At 33.5% G+C, this 16,137-nt stretch overlaps 1 protein-coding gene across 1 annotated transcript in view; it reads right to left on the bottom strand.

The window, feature by feature from the left end:
- Positions 1-3,973: 3,973 nt before the first annotated feature.
- LOC132717557 (fumarate hydratase, mitochondrial-like) overlaps positions 3,974-16,137 on the bottom strand; it is a 20,154-nt gene continuing 7,990 nt past the window's right edge. Inside the window, 6 exon segments of the mRNA XM_060701049.1 lie at positions 3,974-4,818; positions 9,029-9,232; positions 9,431-9,511; positions 10,410-10,521; positions 10,877-11,032; positions 11,348-11,524. Coding sequence (XP_060557032.1) covers positions 4,394-4,818; positions 9,029-9,232; positions 9,431-9,511; positions 10,410-10,521; positions 10,877-11,032; positions 11,348-11,524 — 1,155 coding nt within the window. The 3' untranslated portion in view covers positions 3,974-4,393.

Below are 16,137 nucleotides of genomic sequence, written 5' to 3'. Positions count from 1 at the left end.
TTATATAAGTTTATAGAACTTATGTAACCCAAAAGCAGGTTCAAAGTTGACTCCAGTGACATGATCTAAGTAACTTTTGTAGAGGACCACAAAGTGATGCAACATCCCAAATATCTGAGCTTTGGTATTGTAGTTACTGAGAAGATTTTTTAAAGACTTCATCATTTTAAGGTATATTTTCAGCTCATGTGACCTACTTATACATCAGACTGGAACCATTTACATAACTTTTGTAGGGGGCCAAAATCTATCATTTAATTTGGAAGATGTTCCTCACCTGTATAAGGATGCACACTGGACTAGACATCATGCAATGACAAAAGCTCACCTCTGAGCACAAATTGCTAAAGTGAACTAAAAACAAGCTAAACAACTGGATTTGATTGTCAATTTTATTCATTATTTCTCCTGTATATTTCAACACAAATATTGATGGTAAAATAAATGCACCATAGGACAAGATTACAACCCTGTAACCAAAAAATAAAACAACAAAAACAAAACAGCATGAATCATGTGACCAAAAAGCCTGTCTTTTTTCATTGACTTCATTTTTTTATCAACCTTTCATAAACCTTTTGAACTTTTATCAAGCATAACTAGTGTATATTTCATGTCATTTATCATTTATAAAGTCAAACATTACCAGAAAAAATAAGTTGAGAATATATTTAAGTAGATGGCTATATTTGATTTGACAATGATCATGTTTTTTCATGAAAAGACATAAAATTATATGCCCAAGAAATTATGGAATGCAGATTTTATCATCTGATAAAACAATTTCTGAAACATTTCAATTATAACAATTTTACACTGGCTGAATGGTAACTGTGTTAGGCAGGAACAAGGCTCCGCGACATTTAATGCTAAACAGTTACCCAAGAGCCAGATATTCCTGTCAGCAATAACAGCCTGTGTTTGATTCTTTTCTTGCATATCACATATAATTAAACAAGTAGTTGGAAAAATAAAATTGTTCACTTCTTGTTTTCTTATAATATTATATTGTAGCACCAGTAGCTTATAAAATTAAATTGACAACTTCATTCAGAAAATGAGAATGGGTAGAATAAAATCATCCCAAGTATAAGACTTATTCAGTTACTGGTAAAGGTGCCAGAATGATATCCTTCATGTAAGATGAAATTTTTCAGCACTGGTGAAAACATCAGAAAATCCAGTCTGATAATATGATATAAATATATAAGATAAGTACTCTCCTACATGTATTATAAAATAGATTATAATCAACTCTGTTTGTGAAAAACAATAACCTGAGATTCTGTCTATAAATAAATGTTCCATAAATTAAATCAATGCAACAAAATATTTAAATATTCCATAGATCAAATCAATGGTAGGAATTTGAACATGTATTTTGTTTCTAATTATAATGACATGCTCTTAATGAAAATTTGTGTTATATGGTATAATGGAAAGCTGTATACATGTATCTTACATATACATGTATATATAACATCTTTAATACCGGTATTCTCTTTATTTTAAAAATGACTATTAAAATTTGATTTAATGCCAAGTGCAAACTCACAATTACATAATGACTATAAGCAGTAGATTTATACCCAAATTATTACATTATTACAGGTACACATTACAGGTACAAAAACACCTGTAATCTGATTGAATAACATAAACTAATCATCAAATTTACAAAGGTCAAGGGCAATGGGCCTAACTCCCAGTGTTTACAGTTTTATGTAAATTGGCTGAATGACTATCCAATAGCTACACTAGGATAATACATAATCATTACTTGTGACCTTCGTTAAATGCAAAAAAAAAAGTTAAAAAAAAAACACACACATAGATTAGTTTGTGATACTGTTAGTAATCAGATAACTAAGTAACGAATAGAACTAGAAATGTGTCCATAGGACACGGATGCCCCCACACGCCACTGTTCTGTCAATCTTATGACTCTAGGTCAAATATTTTTTGGACTACATGTGCCACAAATTGAAAAATCAAAATAAACAAAGGGCCATAATTCTGTTAAATTTGGTCGCAGCAAAAATTCCTTCCTTTACTACCATCTACACATTAAGGTTGTTCATCCCTAGAAGTTTAAGCAAAATCTGCCATCTGGTTTAAGAGGAGTTGCGTTCACAAAATTTCTACATAGTATATAGTGAAAAAATCAACAAAGGGCCATAATTCTGTTAAATTTGGTCGCAGCAAAAATTCCTTCCTTTTCTACCATCTACACATTAAGGTTATTCATCCCTGGAAGTTTAAGCAAAATCTGCCATCCGGTTTAAGATGAGTCGTGTTCACAAAATTTCTACATAGTATATAGTGAAAAAATCAACAAAGGGCCATAATTATGTAAAATTTGGTCGCAGCAAAAATTCCTTCCTTTACTACCATCTACACATTAAGGTTGTTCATCCCTAGAAGTTTAAGCAAAATCTGCCATCCGGTTTAAGAGGAGTTGCGTTCACAAAATTTCTACATAGTATATAGTGAGAAAATCAACAAAGGGCCATAATTCTGTTAAATTTGGTCGCAGCAAAAATTCCTCCCTTTACTACCATCTACACATTAAGGTTGTTCATCCCTGAAAGTTTAAGCAAAATCTGCCATCCGGTTTAAGATGAGTTGCGTTCACAAAATTTCTACATAGTATATAGTGAAAAAATCAACAAAGGGCCATAATTCTGTTAAATTTGGTCGCAGCAAAAATTCCTTCCTTTACTACCATCTACACATTAAGGTTGTTCATCTCTGGAAGTTTAAGCAAAATCTGCCATCCGGTTTAAGAGGAGTTGCGTTCACAAGATTTCGGGACGTACGGACAGACGGACGGACGTTCTGACGGACAGACGTACTGACAGACACTCGGACGGACAAGTGCAACGCTATATGCTCCCACTCTGTGGGGGCATAAAAAGTTGTTCACTGCTAAAAACTGTAAAGCTAATTAAAGACCAACTTACGAGGGTTGTCCCAAAATGTCGTAGACTACATTATTTTCTCTTCAACCTGACGTCATAACTTAATAAAATTTACGAGATATCTTCCTTGGTCATTTGTTAATTTACCTTCTTAAAGTAAATAGCCAATATATAAGGTAACGCTTTTTATCAGGGTTTTATATTAAACAGTACAACATACCCGGAGCACGATAAAATATTAGTCAGTGTTGAGAGCATGCTTCTTAAAAACATGCCTTTAACTTCCAGCATAATAATAATTATGGGAAATACATTCCTGTGGAACGACGTCATTCATTTTTACGTCATATCCCAAACAGACATTTATGTAACGCTACTTTAAAAAAATCTGTAGCATAATATGTAACAGCAATGCTATTTTGAAAATTCCCAAAATGGCGACGTCAGATGAAAATGCGGCGCAGCGCGATGTCATTGAATACTCTGTTCAGTTCAAGAAGCGTCCAGCATTCACTGACAACATGGAGAACATTATATTTTATCAAGATAATGCACTTTGCGATATATCTCAGGATACACAGCTTGAACTTGATGTAATAGGTTTTTAGAGACTTCCATACGCCCTTAGACTTTTCAGTGTTTCCTTATGTGAAATCACAATTACGAGGTCACCCTGAGGTTCGAAAATTTCAGGGTACTAATTAAGCAAGGAAACTCAACGAGTGTTGAGAACATTAAAGTAGAACTATTTTGAAAATGGTTATGATAAATGGGTCGCCCGACACCGACAGTGGATCGAGAAACACGGAGAATACTTTGAAAAACATTTTTTTAAATCTTGTTACGTCATGACGTTTATGACGGCGTGCGCCGGGTATGTATAGGTAGCATTCTCTAAATTTTAATAACTTGGTCATTTTTGGAGGTATTTTGATTTTATTTCGCATAGACACACATAAAAGGTATATTGACTTTTCCCTGGCTTGACGACTCTATTGTTTTATAATTGATTGAGTAACAGACTTTGTCTACGATATTTTGGGACAACCCTCGTAGTTATAAACTTAAGTAACTTACTGGTAATCATAAAAGTAGTGAGGTGGGAATGAAATATTTATATCAAAATGTTAGTAAAAACATCAAAATTGGATAAATTGACTTCATCCTAAAACTAATATATTGTAAAACACTTTTGATATAAATGTAAATGAAAAACATTCAAAAATAACAAAAAGAAAATGCAAATTCACGTAAAATGCAAATTCACCTAAAATAAAATTGAGACTTGAAAATTAAACAAAAAACAACCTTTATTCCGTACACTTTCAAATGACCAGAAATTTTCCCGTATCCAAATTATACTATATTTTAAATAAAGCACCTTATGGTATCACAATTAAATGGAATAAGTATATAAGGCACAATAGTGTCAAGTTTAGTCCCAACTATTATAATCACATTATCACAATTAGTTACTTTGGTCCCAACATTTGCTCTGGTTTCACCCAGCTATCAAACTGTTCATCCGTTAAATATCCTAATTTCAAAGCTGCAGCTTTCAGAGTGGTCCCATCTTTATGTGCAGTTTTGGCTATTTCAGCTGCCTTGTCGTACCCTATATGAGGATTTAAAGCTGTGACGAGCATCAGTGACTCATTGAGCAATCTTCCTATAACATCTCGATTAGCTTTTATACCATTCACACAGTTCTTAGTGAATGACACACTAGCATCAGCCAGTAGACGTACAGATTGAAGTACATTACTGACCATCATTGGTTTGAAGCAGTTCAGTTCAAAATGGCCGTTACTTCCACCTATTGTCACAGCCACATGATTTCCCATCACCTGAGCTGACACCATGGTAATAGCTTCACACTGAGTAGGATTCACCTTCCCTGTAATACAGATAGTAATATTTCAAGAGCAAATTGTATTTGTACTGTCCTCAATAAACTTTTCGGGGTTTTTGTTGTTTTTTTTTAAGAAGAAGAAAAGTATGATAATAAATTTAACTTTATTATTAAAATCAAAAGTTATTTTCCTCTTTTACCTGAAATTTAAGCAAATTATCTAATTGTCATGGTTCAGAACTGTTCACTATTTAGGGGAGAAGATGTGTAAGCGGCCGAATAGCTCAGTTGGTAGAGCCGCAGAACAGTATTCCGAGGGTCTTGGGTTCGAGTCCCGCTCAGGCTGCAAATTTTTCTCACCCTGTGACATAATTATCAACAAGAGCACCTTTAGGCGGAGCATTATATGCCCGAAAGTGATTTTTATTTTAAGTAACGATGAAGCATTTGTAAGACATTGGAATTAAATAAAGTAATACCTCCTTCAAATAACAATCCTCCTTTGAATATTGTGGTCCAAATGGAACTTAAGTTATGCCCCGGAAACTGTTTTCAGTTTTAAGGTAATAGTGACCTTAACCTTTGACCTTATGACCCCAAAATCAATTGGGGTTTTCTCCCTTATATGGACAATCATCCTATGAAATTTGAATATTGTGGGCCGAATGGAACTTAAGTTATGCTCAAGAAACTGTTTTCAATTTCAAAGTAATAGTGACCTTGACCGTTGACCTCAAAATCAATAGGGGTCTTCTACCCAATATAGACAATCATCCTACGAAGATTGAACACTGTGGGCCAAATGGAACTTAAGTTATGCTCCGCAAACTGTTTTCAGTTTCAAGGTAATAGTGACCTTTGACCTTGTGACCCCAAAATCAATAGGGGTTTTCTACCCAATATGGACAATCATCCTATGAAGTTTGAACACTGTGGGCCAAATGGGACTTAACTTATGCTCCGGAAACTGTTTTCAATTTTAAGGTCAGCAGGTCTTCTACACAATATGGACAATCATCCTATGAAGTTTAAACACTGTGGGCCAAATGGGACTTAAGTTATGCTCCGGAAACTGTTTTCAGTTTTAAGGTCATAGTGACCTTGACCTTTGACCTTGTGACCCCAAAATCAATAGGGGTGTTCTACCCAATATGGACAATCATCCTATGAAGTTTGAACACTGTGGGCCAAATGGGACTTAAGTTATGCTCCGGAAACTGTTTTCAGTTTTAACCCTTTACCCCATACACATTTAACTTAATTGCCCTTATCATGTCCATACTACCTTATCACTATTGATGACTGATAACCAATACACTCTTATCAGTGTACTGTACACTATCTCCATACAGGTTATTGGGAAAAATACAAACATCTACATCAGTGTTATTTAAATCAGTATTACTTTATTAAATCTTGTAGTAATCAATTAGTGACCAATATAAAGTATTTTCTAAATTGAATTATCTTTCTAATGGTGTATTTTTCATGAAAATGTGAAAAATATATCTAGAGATATGAGGCTTTAAACCAAACAGTTTACTAATTTACAATGATTTAGCTTAACTTTTCAGATAATTTAATTATTTTTTGCACTTTTAAATTCTATTAAAAACTAGAAATGTGTCCATAGGACACGGGTGCCCCCACCGCGCCACTGTTCTGTCAATCTTTTTACTAAGTCAAGGGAAATAACTCTACAAATACTGGATAAATCCACAAGCGAAACCCAAGGTGCAAACCTAAATATGCTGAGCAACCTGCCCATAAAGTTTAATTAATGACTATGTCAAATCCTTTTTGAGTAACTTGCGACACAAGTTGAAAATTGCAAAAATTTTCTAAGTGAAGGGCAATAACTCTAAAAATACTACATAAATCCAGACGAAAATATCTGATGCACAACTGCACAGGCTGATCAACATTCCTGTAAAGTTTCATGACTCCAGGTCAAATACTTTTTGAGTTACATGCGACACAAGTTGAAAATTGCAAAATTTTACTAAGTCTAGGGCAATAACTCTGAAAATACTAAAAATATCCAGACCAAAATAACCAGGTGCAAAACAACACATGCTGATCAACATTCCTGTAAAGTTTCATCACTCTAGGTCAAATACTTTTTGAGTTACATGCGACACAAGTTGAAAATTGCAAAATTTTACTAAGTCAAGGGCAATATAACTCTACAAATACTGAAAATATCCAGACGAAAATACCCAGGTGCACAACTACACATGCTGATCAACATTTCTGTAAAGTTTCATGACTCCAGATCAAATACTTTTTGAGTAACATGCGACACAAGTTGAAAATTGCAAAATTTTACTAAGTCAAGGGCAATAACTCTGAAAATACTAAAAATATCCAGACGAAAATACCCAGGTGCACAACAACACATGCTGATCAAGATTCCTGTAAAGTTTCATGACTCTAGGTCAAACACTTTTTGAGTTACATGCGCCACAAGTTGAAAATTGCAAAATTTTACTAAGTCAAGGGCAATAACTCTAAAAATACTAAAAATATCCAGACGAAAATACACAGGTGCACAACTACACATGCTGATCAACATTCCTGTAAAGTTTCATGACTCTAGGTCAAATACTTTTTGAGTTACATGCTACACAAGTTGAAAATTGCAAAATTTTACTAAGTCAACGGCAATAACTCTGAAAATACTAAAAATATCCAGACAAAAATACCCAGGTGCAAAACAACACATGCTGATCAACATTCCTGTAAAGTTTCATGACTCTATGTCAATTACTTTTTGAGTTACGTGCGACACAAAAGTGAACGGACGGACGGACGGACGGACAAGGGTAAATCTAAATGCCCGCCACTAACGTGGGGGCACAAAAATGTTTGGTGTAAAAGATTTTTTTAAATGTAATTTTAGAAAAGGGCTGGCATATAATGTTTTAGGGTTAAAGATCTATAAAGTCAGGGGCTTTGAAGATAAAAAGGCAAAAACACAATAGTATTACTATATTTTATTTCTGTTTTCATTATGAATGTAATATTTTTAATGCCTATTTATTTAATAATCCATGTATATATATTATGTATTTTTCTAAAAAAAAAAACCCATCTTAAAATAATGCCGACAATCAGCCTTGATTGCTTTGTTTTGACAGCTGTGCGATACTGAATAAACAATGTACCACGAGTCAACTAATTAAATGGCCCCTTGCTAATTTGCATAAATTCCATTGCACAGCGTGATATACCGTTCTCCGTGATTTTATTGGCTAATTAATTTGCACTTACATAACACCAAAACCGTCAACACATTTACACAAAACTAATGTTTAATCCTTTTTTCTTTTCTATCAACAAACTTTTTAAAATTAAATAGCACAAAGCATGTCCGACTGTTAACATGTAAAATACCCCTTGATTTACACATTTTGGTGATTACATGATCAATTCTTCTTTCTAAATATAAATGTGCTAAAAATATTGAATTTGTCATGTAACTGGGGCATGCCAAGCTATATTTATCTCGGCTAGGGAAAAACTCCCAGTACTTTTCCATGGTCAAGGTCGTAAGATTTACCAGTAAATCTGCAGTAAACACGTGGTGATTTAAACTCTACCTGTCCAGAAATTTTCAATATAAACCACAAAATTTTACATCGGCAACTGGTAGAACTTTGATTAAAGTTTACATAAATGATTTCATGGGATTCCTCGCATTTATACTTTATTTACAAATTGCATTTAAACTTGCTTGCGGTGATTCGCGTATGTATGGAGATAAGACAGTTGCGGTGATTCGAGTATACATGGAGATAAGATGAGTGCGGTAATTCACGTATCTATGGGGGAATGGATAATTGAGTAGATTCCCGTATCTGTGGAGTAAAGGGTTAAGGTCATAGTGACCTTGACCTTTGACCTGAAACCCCAAATCAATAGGGGTCTTCTACCCAATATGGACAATCATCCTATGAAGTTGAATATTGTGGGCCAAATGGAACTTAAGTTATGCTCTGGAAACCAAATTGCTAACGAACGGATGGACAGACAGACGGACGAACGGACGGACGCCGGGGGTATAACATAATATGCCCAAAATTCTTTCGGGCATATAAAAAGAAAGCCAATATTTGGTATTTATAAAAGTGTTATAACAGTTAAAAATGATGTTGTTTTAAAAAAATGAAGGGATTCTCACTATAAAAAGAAAACTGAAATATATGTAATCAAATCTAATATCTTCATTTCAAACGGAAAATGAATAAAATACCTGGCATGATACTGCTTCCTGGTTCATTCTCTGGCAGACTTAGTTCACCTAGTCCACACCTGGGTCCTGAACCCAGGAACCGTATATCATTGGCAATTTTCATAATGCTTGTAGCCACCACATTTAAGGCACCATGGACTTCTAACATAGCATCATGGGCAGCAAGAGATTCAAACTTGTTTGGGGCAGTTACAAACGGTATATCTGCAGAACAAAAATATGAAAGCTATTGTATTAGACTAATTTTGATGAAAAGTGACAAAGACACTGAACATTATAGAGCAAAGTTGTTTAAACTCTTGGATGGGCATAATGTAATTTTGAGTGAAAACAAAAAATGAAGTGAAACAATATCAATATTTTGTACACCTTTTATGGTCAAAGAGAAAGGAAAAAATGTACCTGTGTATTTTGCTACTTCAGCTGCTATTTTTTCTGCAAATCCTATTCTAGTGTTCAAGCCAGTGCCAACTGCAGTACCACCTGAAATACATGTAAGTTAATAATCCCTACTTGTTTAAATCAAAACTTATGATGACATGTTTCATGAAAACTGTAGAAAAAATAACACATTTAAAACCTACTATGCATTACATTTCCACAACTGGATCCATCAGCATAAAACACATTAATTAGTCAGATATAAATCAGCATCATATCAATATGTTGATGTTAAACTAGTCAAATCTGCTAATTTAGTTTTTTTTTAAACTTTCCTAATAAAACATGAAAGAAATAATGCTTTAAAATAGTTATTAGTAGACAGACAATATATTTGTATATACAATTATATATGTAATACAAATGTACTCTAAAAATATTTTAGTAAAGAACACAAACACACATATGCAGCACTAATATGCAATTTGAATTGTTTCAGTTTTAAGTTACAAAGACAATGAAAAGATCATATGCAACTTTCCAGCTTTACTGGTGGAGGAATTAATCAGATGCAACTCCATGCATTATCTCAGTCACAAGGATGGAGTTGGATAGAACTTTCTATAAGTCAGGTGGTTGGCTTCCTCATATAAAATAATTCATAGTCCCTAACTTGAATCCAATCTGATAGTGGTAATGATCTCTAAGATTCAAAGTAAGTGATCTGTACCACTCATTCATAGACTGAGGCATGGCTGAGTGGTTAACGAGTTGGACTAGTAATGTAAGGATTTCTAGCCACATCGGTTGAAACCCAGTTAGGGAAAAGCCATTGTTTCCTTGAGCAAATAAATTTACACTTATTCCTCAGTACTGGTTGGTTCAAGGAATGGATTTGAGAGTGTGTCTATAAGCTTATAGCTTCCTACACAATCATACTAAAATAAATTCTGTTTAAACTAAACATAATCAACATCAAGTATGTAAAAGAAAACCTTACCAGCAGCCAGTTGATAAAGTCTAGGTAGTGTAGTCTTCACTCTGTCTATACCATTTATTATCTGTTGTACATACCCACTAAACTCCTGACCTAATGTCAATGGGGTAGCATCCTAAATTATTAAATCATTGTGTAAGAATGAAACTGCTCACAGCTACATTCAAAGTGATCTTTCAAGATGGGTTTTCATTTATATAACAAACAAAATAATTACAGCATAGTTAGACAATTTGTTGGACAGAGACAAATAGCCCCAAAGCTGGGCCATGTAAAGGAACCATGACCTTTAACTTTCAACAAATGCCAATGGATACCAAACTAAGGAGTGTTACAAGAATAAAGAAACATTAATAAACACTTTCTTATGTTCTCTGCATGCCCAATTATTTCAACTTCTATCACTTATCTATCTCTTTATTTATGTATTTAAGGTGGCTAAGATGTATAATACAATTACATAATAATACCTGTGTATGAGTTCTCCCTATTTTCACAAGGTCTTTAAACTCTTCACATTTTGATTTTAAAGCATCATGTAACATCTGTAACCCTGGTAACAACCTCTCATGTATCTCCATAGCAACTGCTATATGCATCGCTGTTGGGAATGTATCATTAGAACTCTAAAGATTAAAAGAGATCTGTTAACTGGAAGTGTAACACTAATAAATATTACATTGTTAAGTCATTATAATGTAATAAGTTTACAGCTTTAGTGCACTCAAAACCTGTAAATTATGCTATGTGAATGATATATATCAGTTTCAATTGCATGCATCATTACAAGCTTTGTTAATAAATTGTTAAAACAAGATCCTTAAAGGTCACTCAACATGGCAAATTGAAAATGTTGCTCACTTTGATAAAGATTAATGCTGAAAAAAAACTGCAGTCAATAGTTGATGGCATATATAAGTAATATATACCAGTATTTTTACCTGACTCATGTTAACATGATCATTCGGGTGTACAGGTGATTTACTGCCAAGTTCTCCTCCTAGTATCTTGATAGCCCTGTTACTGAGTACCTCATTCATGTTCATATTACTCTGGGTACCTGAGCCGGTCTGCCAGATAACAAGTGGAAAATGTTCATTTAGTCCTCCCTTCAATACCTTAAATATAAAATTTTAAACATCAAATAAAACCTAAACTGTGTCTAACTATACTTAATTAAAATGTTTAAAAGCTTGATGTAAAAAAATACTTTAAAATGTTCCAGTTTCATATTTGACAGCATGGCAATCTTAAAGGTGGGGATTTCATAGAACAATTAAACAAGAGGGCCATGATGGCCCTGAGGTCGCTCACCTGTATATAGGCCCCCCAACCCCCCCCCCCCCAACATTGCAGGGCCAATTTAACCCAAGGGCTTTTATTTGCACAAACTTGGTAGACACCCATAAGAAGATGTTTCATGCTAAACATCTAAGCTCTAGCTCATTGGGCTTTTTAAAAGAAGATTTTTTTAAAGTTTTTACTATACACATATAGTTAAAAACAATGACACCCCTGGGGCGGGCCAGTTTTGACCCCAGGGCTTTTATTTGAACAAACTTTGTAGACACCTACTAGAAGATGTTTCATGCTTAATATCTAAACTCTAGCTATTTGGGTTTTTTCAAAGAAGATTTTAAGTTTTTGCTATACACATATAAAGAAAATCAATGACCCCCGGGGCGGGGCCAATTTTGACCCCAGGTCTTTTATTTGAACAAACTTTGTAGACACTCACTAAAAGATGTTTCATGCTTAATATCTTAACTCTAGCTATTTGGGTTTTTTCAAAGAAGATTTTTTAAGTTTTTGCTATACACATATAAGGAAAATCAATGACCCCCGGGGCCGTGCCAATTTTGACCCCAGGGCTTTTATTTGAACAAACTTGGTAGACACCTATTAGAACATGTTTGATGCTAAATATCTTAGCCATAGCTCTTTGAGTTCTTTAAAAGAAGATTTTTTAAGTTTTTACTATATGCATACAGGGAAAATCAATGACCCCCTGGGTGGGGCCAATTTTGACCCCAGGGCTTTTATTTTAACAAACTTGGTAGACACTTATTAGAACATGTTTCATGCTAAATATCTTAGCCATAGCACTTTGAGTTCTTTAAAAGAAGATTTTTTAAGTTTTTACTATATGCATATAGGGAAAATCAATGACCCCCCGGGGCGGGGCCAATTTTGACCCCAGGGCTTTTATTTGAACAAACTTGGTAGACACCCATTAGAACATGTTTCATGCTAAATATCTTAGCTCTAGCTCTTTGGGTTTTTTAAACGAAGATTTTTTAAGTTTTTACTATATGCATATAGGGAAAATCAATGACCCCCCGGGGCAGGGCCAATTTTGACCCCAGGGCTTTTATTTGAACAAACTTGGTAGACACTCACTAGAAGATGTTTCATGCCAAATATCTAAGCTCTAGCTCTTATGGTTTTTTAAAAGAAGATATTTAAAGTTTTTTCTTTTGGTTGCCATGGCAACCAGAGTTCTGCATGGAATTAAATTCTTTGAACAATTTTTAAAGGTGACCACCAAAGGAACATTCCTGTGAAGTTTGGATGAAATTGGCTTAGTGGTTTATGAGGAGATGTCATTTAAAGTAAAAGTTTACGGACGGACGACGGACGGACGACGGACGGACGACGGATGGACGCCGGACGAAAAGCGATCACAAAAGCTCACCCTGTCACTTTGTGACAGGTGAGCTAAAAACAAGTGGAAAAAATCTATTCACAAAATCTTTTTTCTAAATGAAAACTGAACTCTTTTTGTATAAGGTTATAAACATTAAAAGCAGACGGACGTTGTTTTACTATTATCAATGGTATTAACTTCTAAAAGCAAGGGTCAATGTAACAAATCAGAAAGTGTGTTATTACACTACCTATTAAACAAAAATGCTATTTAATTTTTTTTAGAATTTTGCGTGCAACACTCCATGTCCCTTCACCTTTGACTATAAACACTTGCTCATCTGAATGTAAACATAGTGATCTTGATAAAGATTAACAAAACTGTTTCAAAAGTGACAACCTCAAAGGGCATTTTCAATAGGCTAGCAAAACAATTTATTTCTAAATAGTAGCCTCATATGAGAGATTAGCAACATAAAGAACATTTAGTTGGACAAATTAAGGCCAGAAAAAAACCCAAATATATACAGTTTTTCTTCATCACAACCCAAATATGAGACATATTCTTTAGTATATGGATGTCTGGATGATACTTGGCCACAAACATAACAAATACAGTAACATGAGCCAACCTCAATTTCTTCTGTGAAGAATAATATAGAACGAGTGCAAGCCCTTCCTTGACTAAAGCTACCAGTATCCTCAATGAAAAGGCAAAACAAAATAAAATATGTTCTATATCATTTGCTTTCTGTGTAATCAAAATTAAACTCGTCACAAAAATTGACTTGCATACATATTAAGTATCATTCAGTGAATTACTAAATTCAAAATGTATTGGTCAACTTTTGGCATATAATAACCTTTAAAGTCATGAATGGTGACATGTCTGGGGTTTTGTACTCTCAGTGCCAGAAAGGGCATGACCCTCATTAACGCACAGAATACATGTACACACAAACATACAAACACACACATACAGAACATTCTATACATTTTTGATTCCATAAACAACAATTTAAACCGTTATTAAAATATGGCAGTGCAAAGCTAGTGACACAACAGGAAATTTAACATGACCCACTGCCTAGCAGGGGCCATACTCACTTATTCTTATTTCTTAAGTCAAAATGCATCGAGGAAGATGTTGTAGTAAACTAGTAAAGAATACTCCTAAGAAAGTTATTTCCATGTACAAAATATAACTCAAATTTCACATTTGACCTTGATGGTCAAAGTCCAACTAAAGGTCAAGGTCACAAGTGTATATATCATCTTTCAGTTTTGTCATATTTGTTCTTTTGTCCAAGAATGTATCAAAACCATAAAATAAAAAAATATGACAATGTAAGCAAAGTTCAATAATTTGACCTTAAAAAGGTCAAATTAAAAATCAGTGCCATATTCAGAATATTTTAACATTTTGGGATTTGCATTTTTTTTTTTTTTTTAATTTTTTTTTTTTTTTTTTTTTTTGACAATTTTAAGAAATTTCAATAATTTTGACCTAGGCAATGTCAATTAAAGGTTAAGGTTATTTTTGAATTCTTTAACATAATAACTGATTTTAACATACTGGTTACTTTGTCCAATTATAAATCAAATCAGTAAATAAATATACAAAAATTAGTAAATAAATAACAAATTAATAACAATTTAAGCAACTTTTCAATAATTTGACTATCAAAGTTAAATAAATGTCAAGGGTTCATCTCTGAATTATTCAACATATGGGTTTTCGCATAAGGGGTTTCTTTCTCCAGTATGAATTAAAATCTGTAAAAAATAACAAAGTTATGACAATCTAAGTCACCTGAATTCAATATTTGACCTTAACAGTCAAGGGCCTTTATAGGTCAAAGGTCATATTTGAAAAATTGCAACTAAGGATAACCTGATGAAGTATATAGTAGCCCCGAAACCGGTAGTTTAAATAAATATAGAAACCGACCTGGTGTTTTGATGTGTTGTTCTCCCCTCCCAATCTTTTTAATTTATTGTTAATCTGCAACTTATGTCAGTTTTGTTATCTTGTCCAAGCATAAATCGAATCAATAAATAAATAAATAAATAACTTATGGCCAATTGTAGCAAAATTCCAAAATTTGACCTTTAATGTCAAGGTCAAATTAAAAGCTAAGGTCAAGACTCAAGTTCAATTAAATGTTCTTTAAAGTCTTGTCCCAAGTATGAAGACAACAATTCATTACTTACAAAGTTACAGCCAATTATAGCAAAAAGAACAGTGGAATTACATTAATTTGACCCTCAAGGTCAAAAATTATTTATAAGTCAAGGTCAAATTGAGTATGATCTCCTTAAGGACATTGTCTTTATGGTTGTTGTATTAAACTATAAAGACAATCCAATTTTAGACTAATTTAAGCAAAAAAAAACAAGCAAAATTCAATTAAATGTACAGGTCATTGATTCGTGAAGGTAAAAATTAATTTTAACTCCTTGAAGGTCTTGTCCAAAGGAATATTGTGTCCAAGTATGAAGACAATCCATTTATAAATGAATAATAAAGTTATAGCCAATGATATCACACAGTCAAGCCAAAGTTAAACATTTACCTTGACGGTCAAGATCATTATGAATCAAGATCATGACCAGTCTGGTCTTCTTGAAGGCCTTGCCCAAAAGGTTTTTGTGTTCAAGAATGATAAAGTTTCTGGGCAGCAATGGGAAGGGGAATGACAAGCAAACTGTAGCTATAGCTCAGAATTTTTCTTTGAAAAAGTCAAGCTAACAAATAAGGAGAAGTATATACTATTCCTGAAGAAAATAGGCAAAACATACTTGATTGTCTAAAAGTGCATAGTTATTTTTTATAAATATTACTCTACAGGATACTTTATTGACTAGCAACAAGTGTAAACCATAAACCTAAAAAAACTCCGTAACTACAGTAAATATAGCTCCTAAGATACATGTACTGAAGTATAGAGAAACATAAAGTTAACAAAACCATTCTAAAAGGTATGCAAATATTTGTATACAATCTATATTTTCAACTGCCAATTTTTTATTATTTATTGGTAAGAAATCTAAAGATTACTTACAGTTAACCAATTACTTATTC

Source organism: Ruditapes philippinarum, unplaced genomic scaffold (genome assembly GCF_026571515.1).
Source record: "Ruditapes philippinarum isolate M1 unplaced genomic scaffold, ASM2657151v2 ctg695_1_1_1_1, whole genome shotgun sequence".
Taxonomy (NCBI): Eukaryota; Metazoa; Mollusca; class Bivalvia; order Venerida; family Veneridae; genus Ruditapes; species Ruditapes philippinarum.
This window is presented reverse-complemented; position numbering and strand designations above follow the sequence as displayed.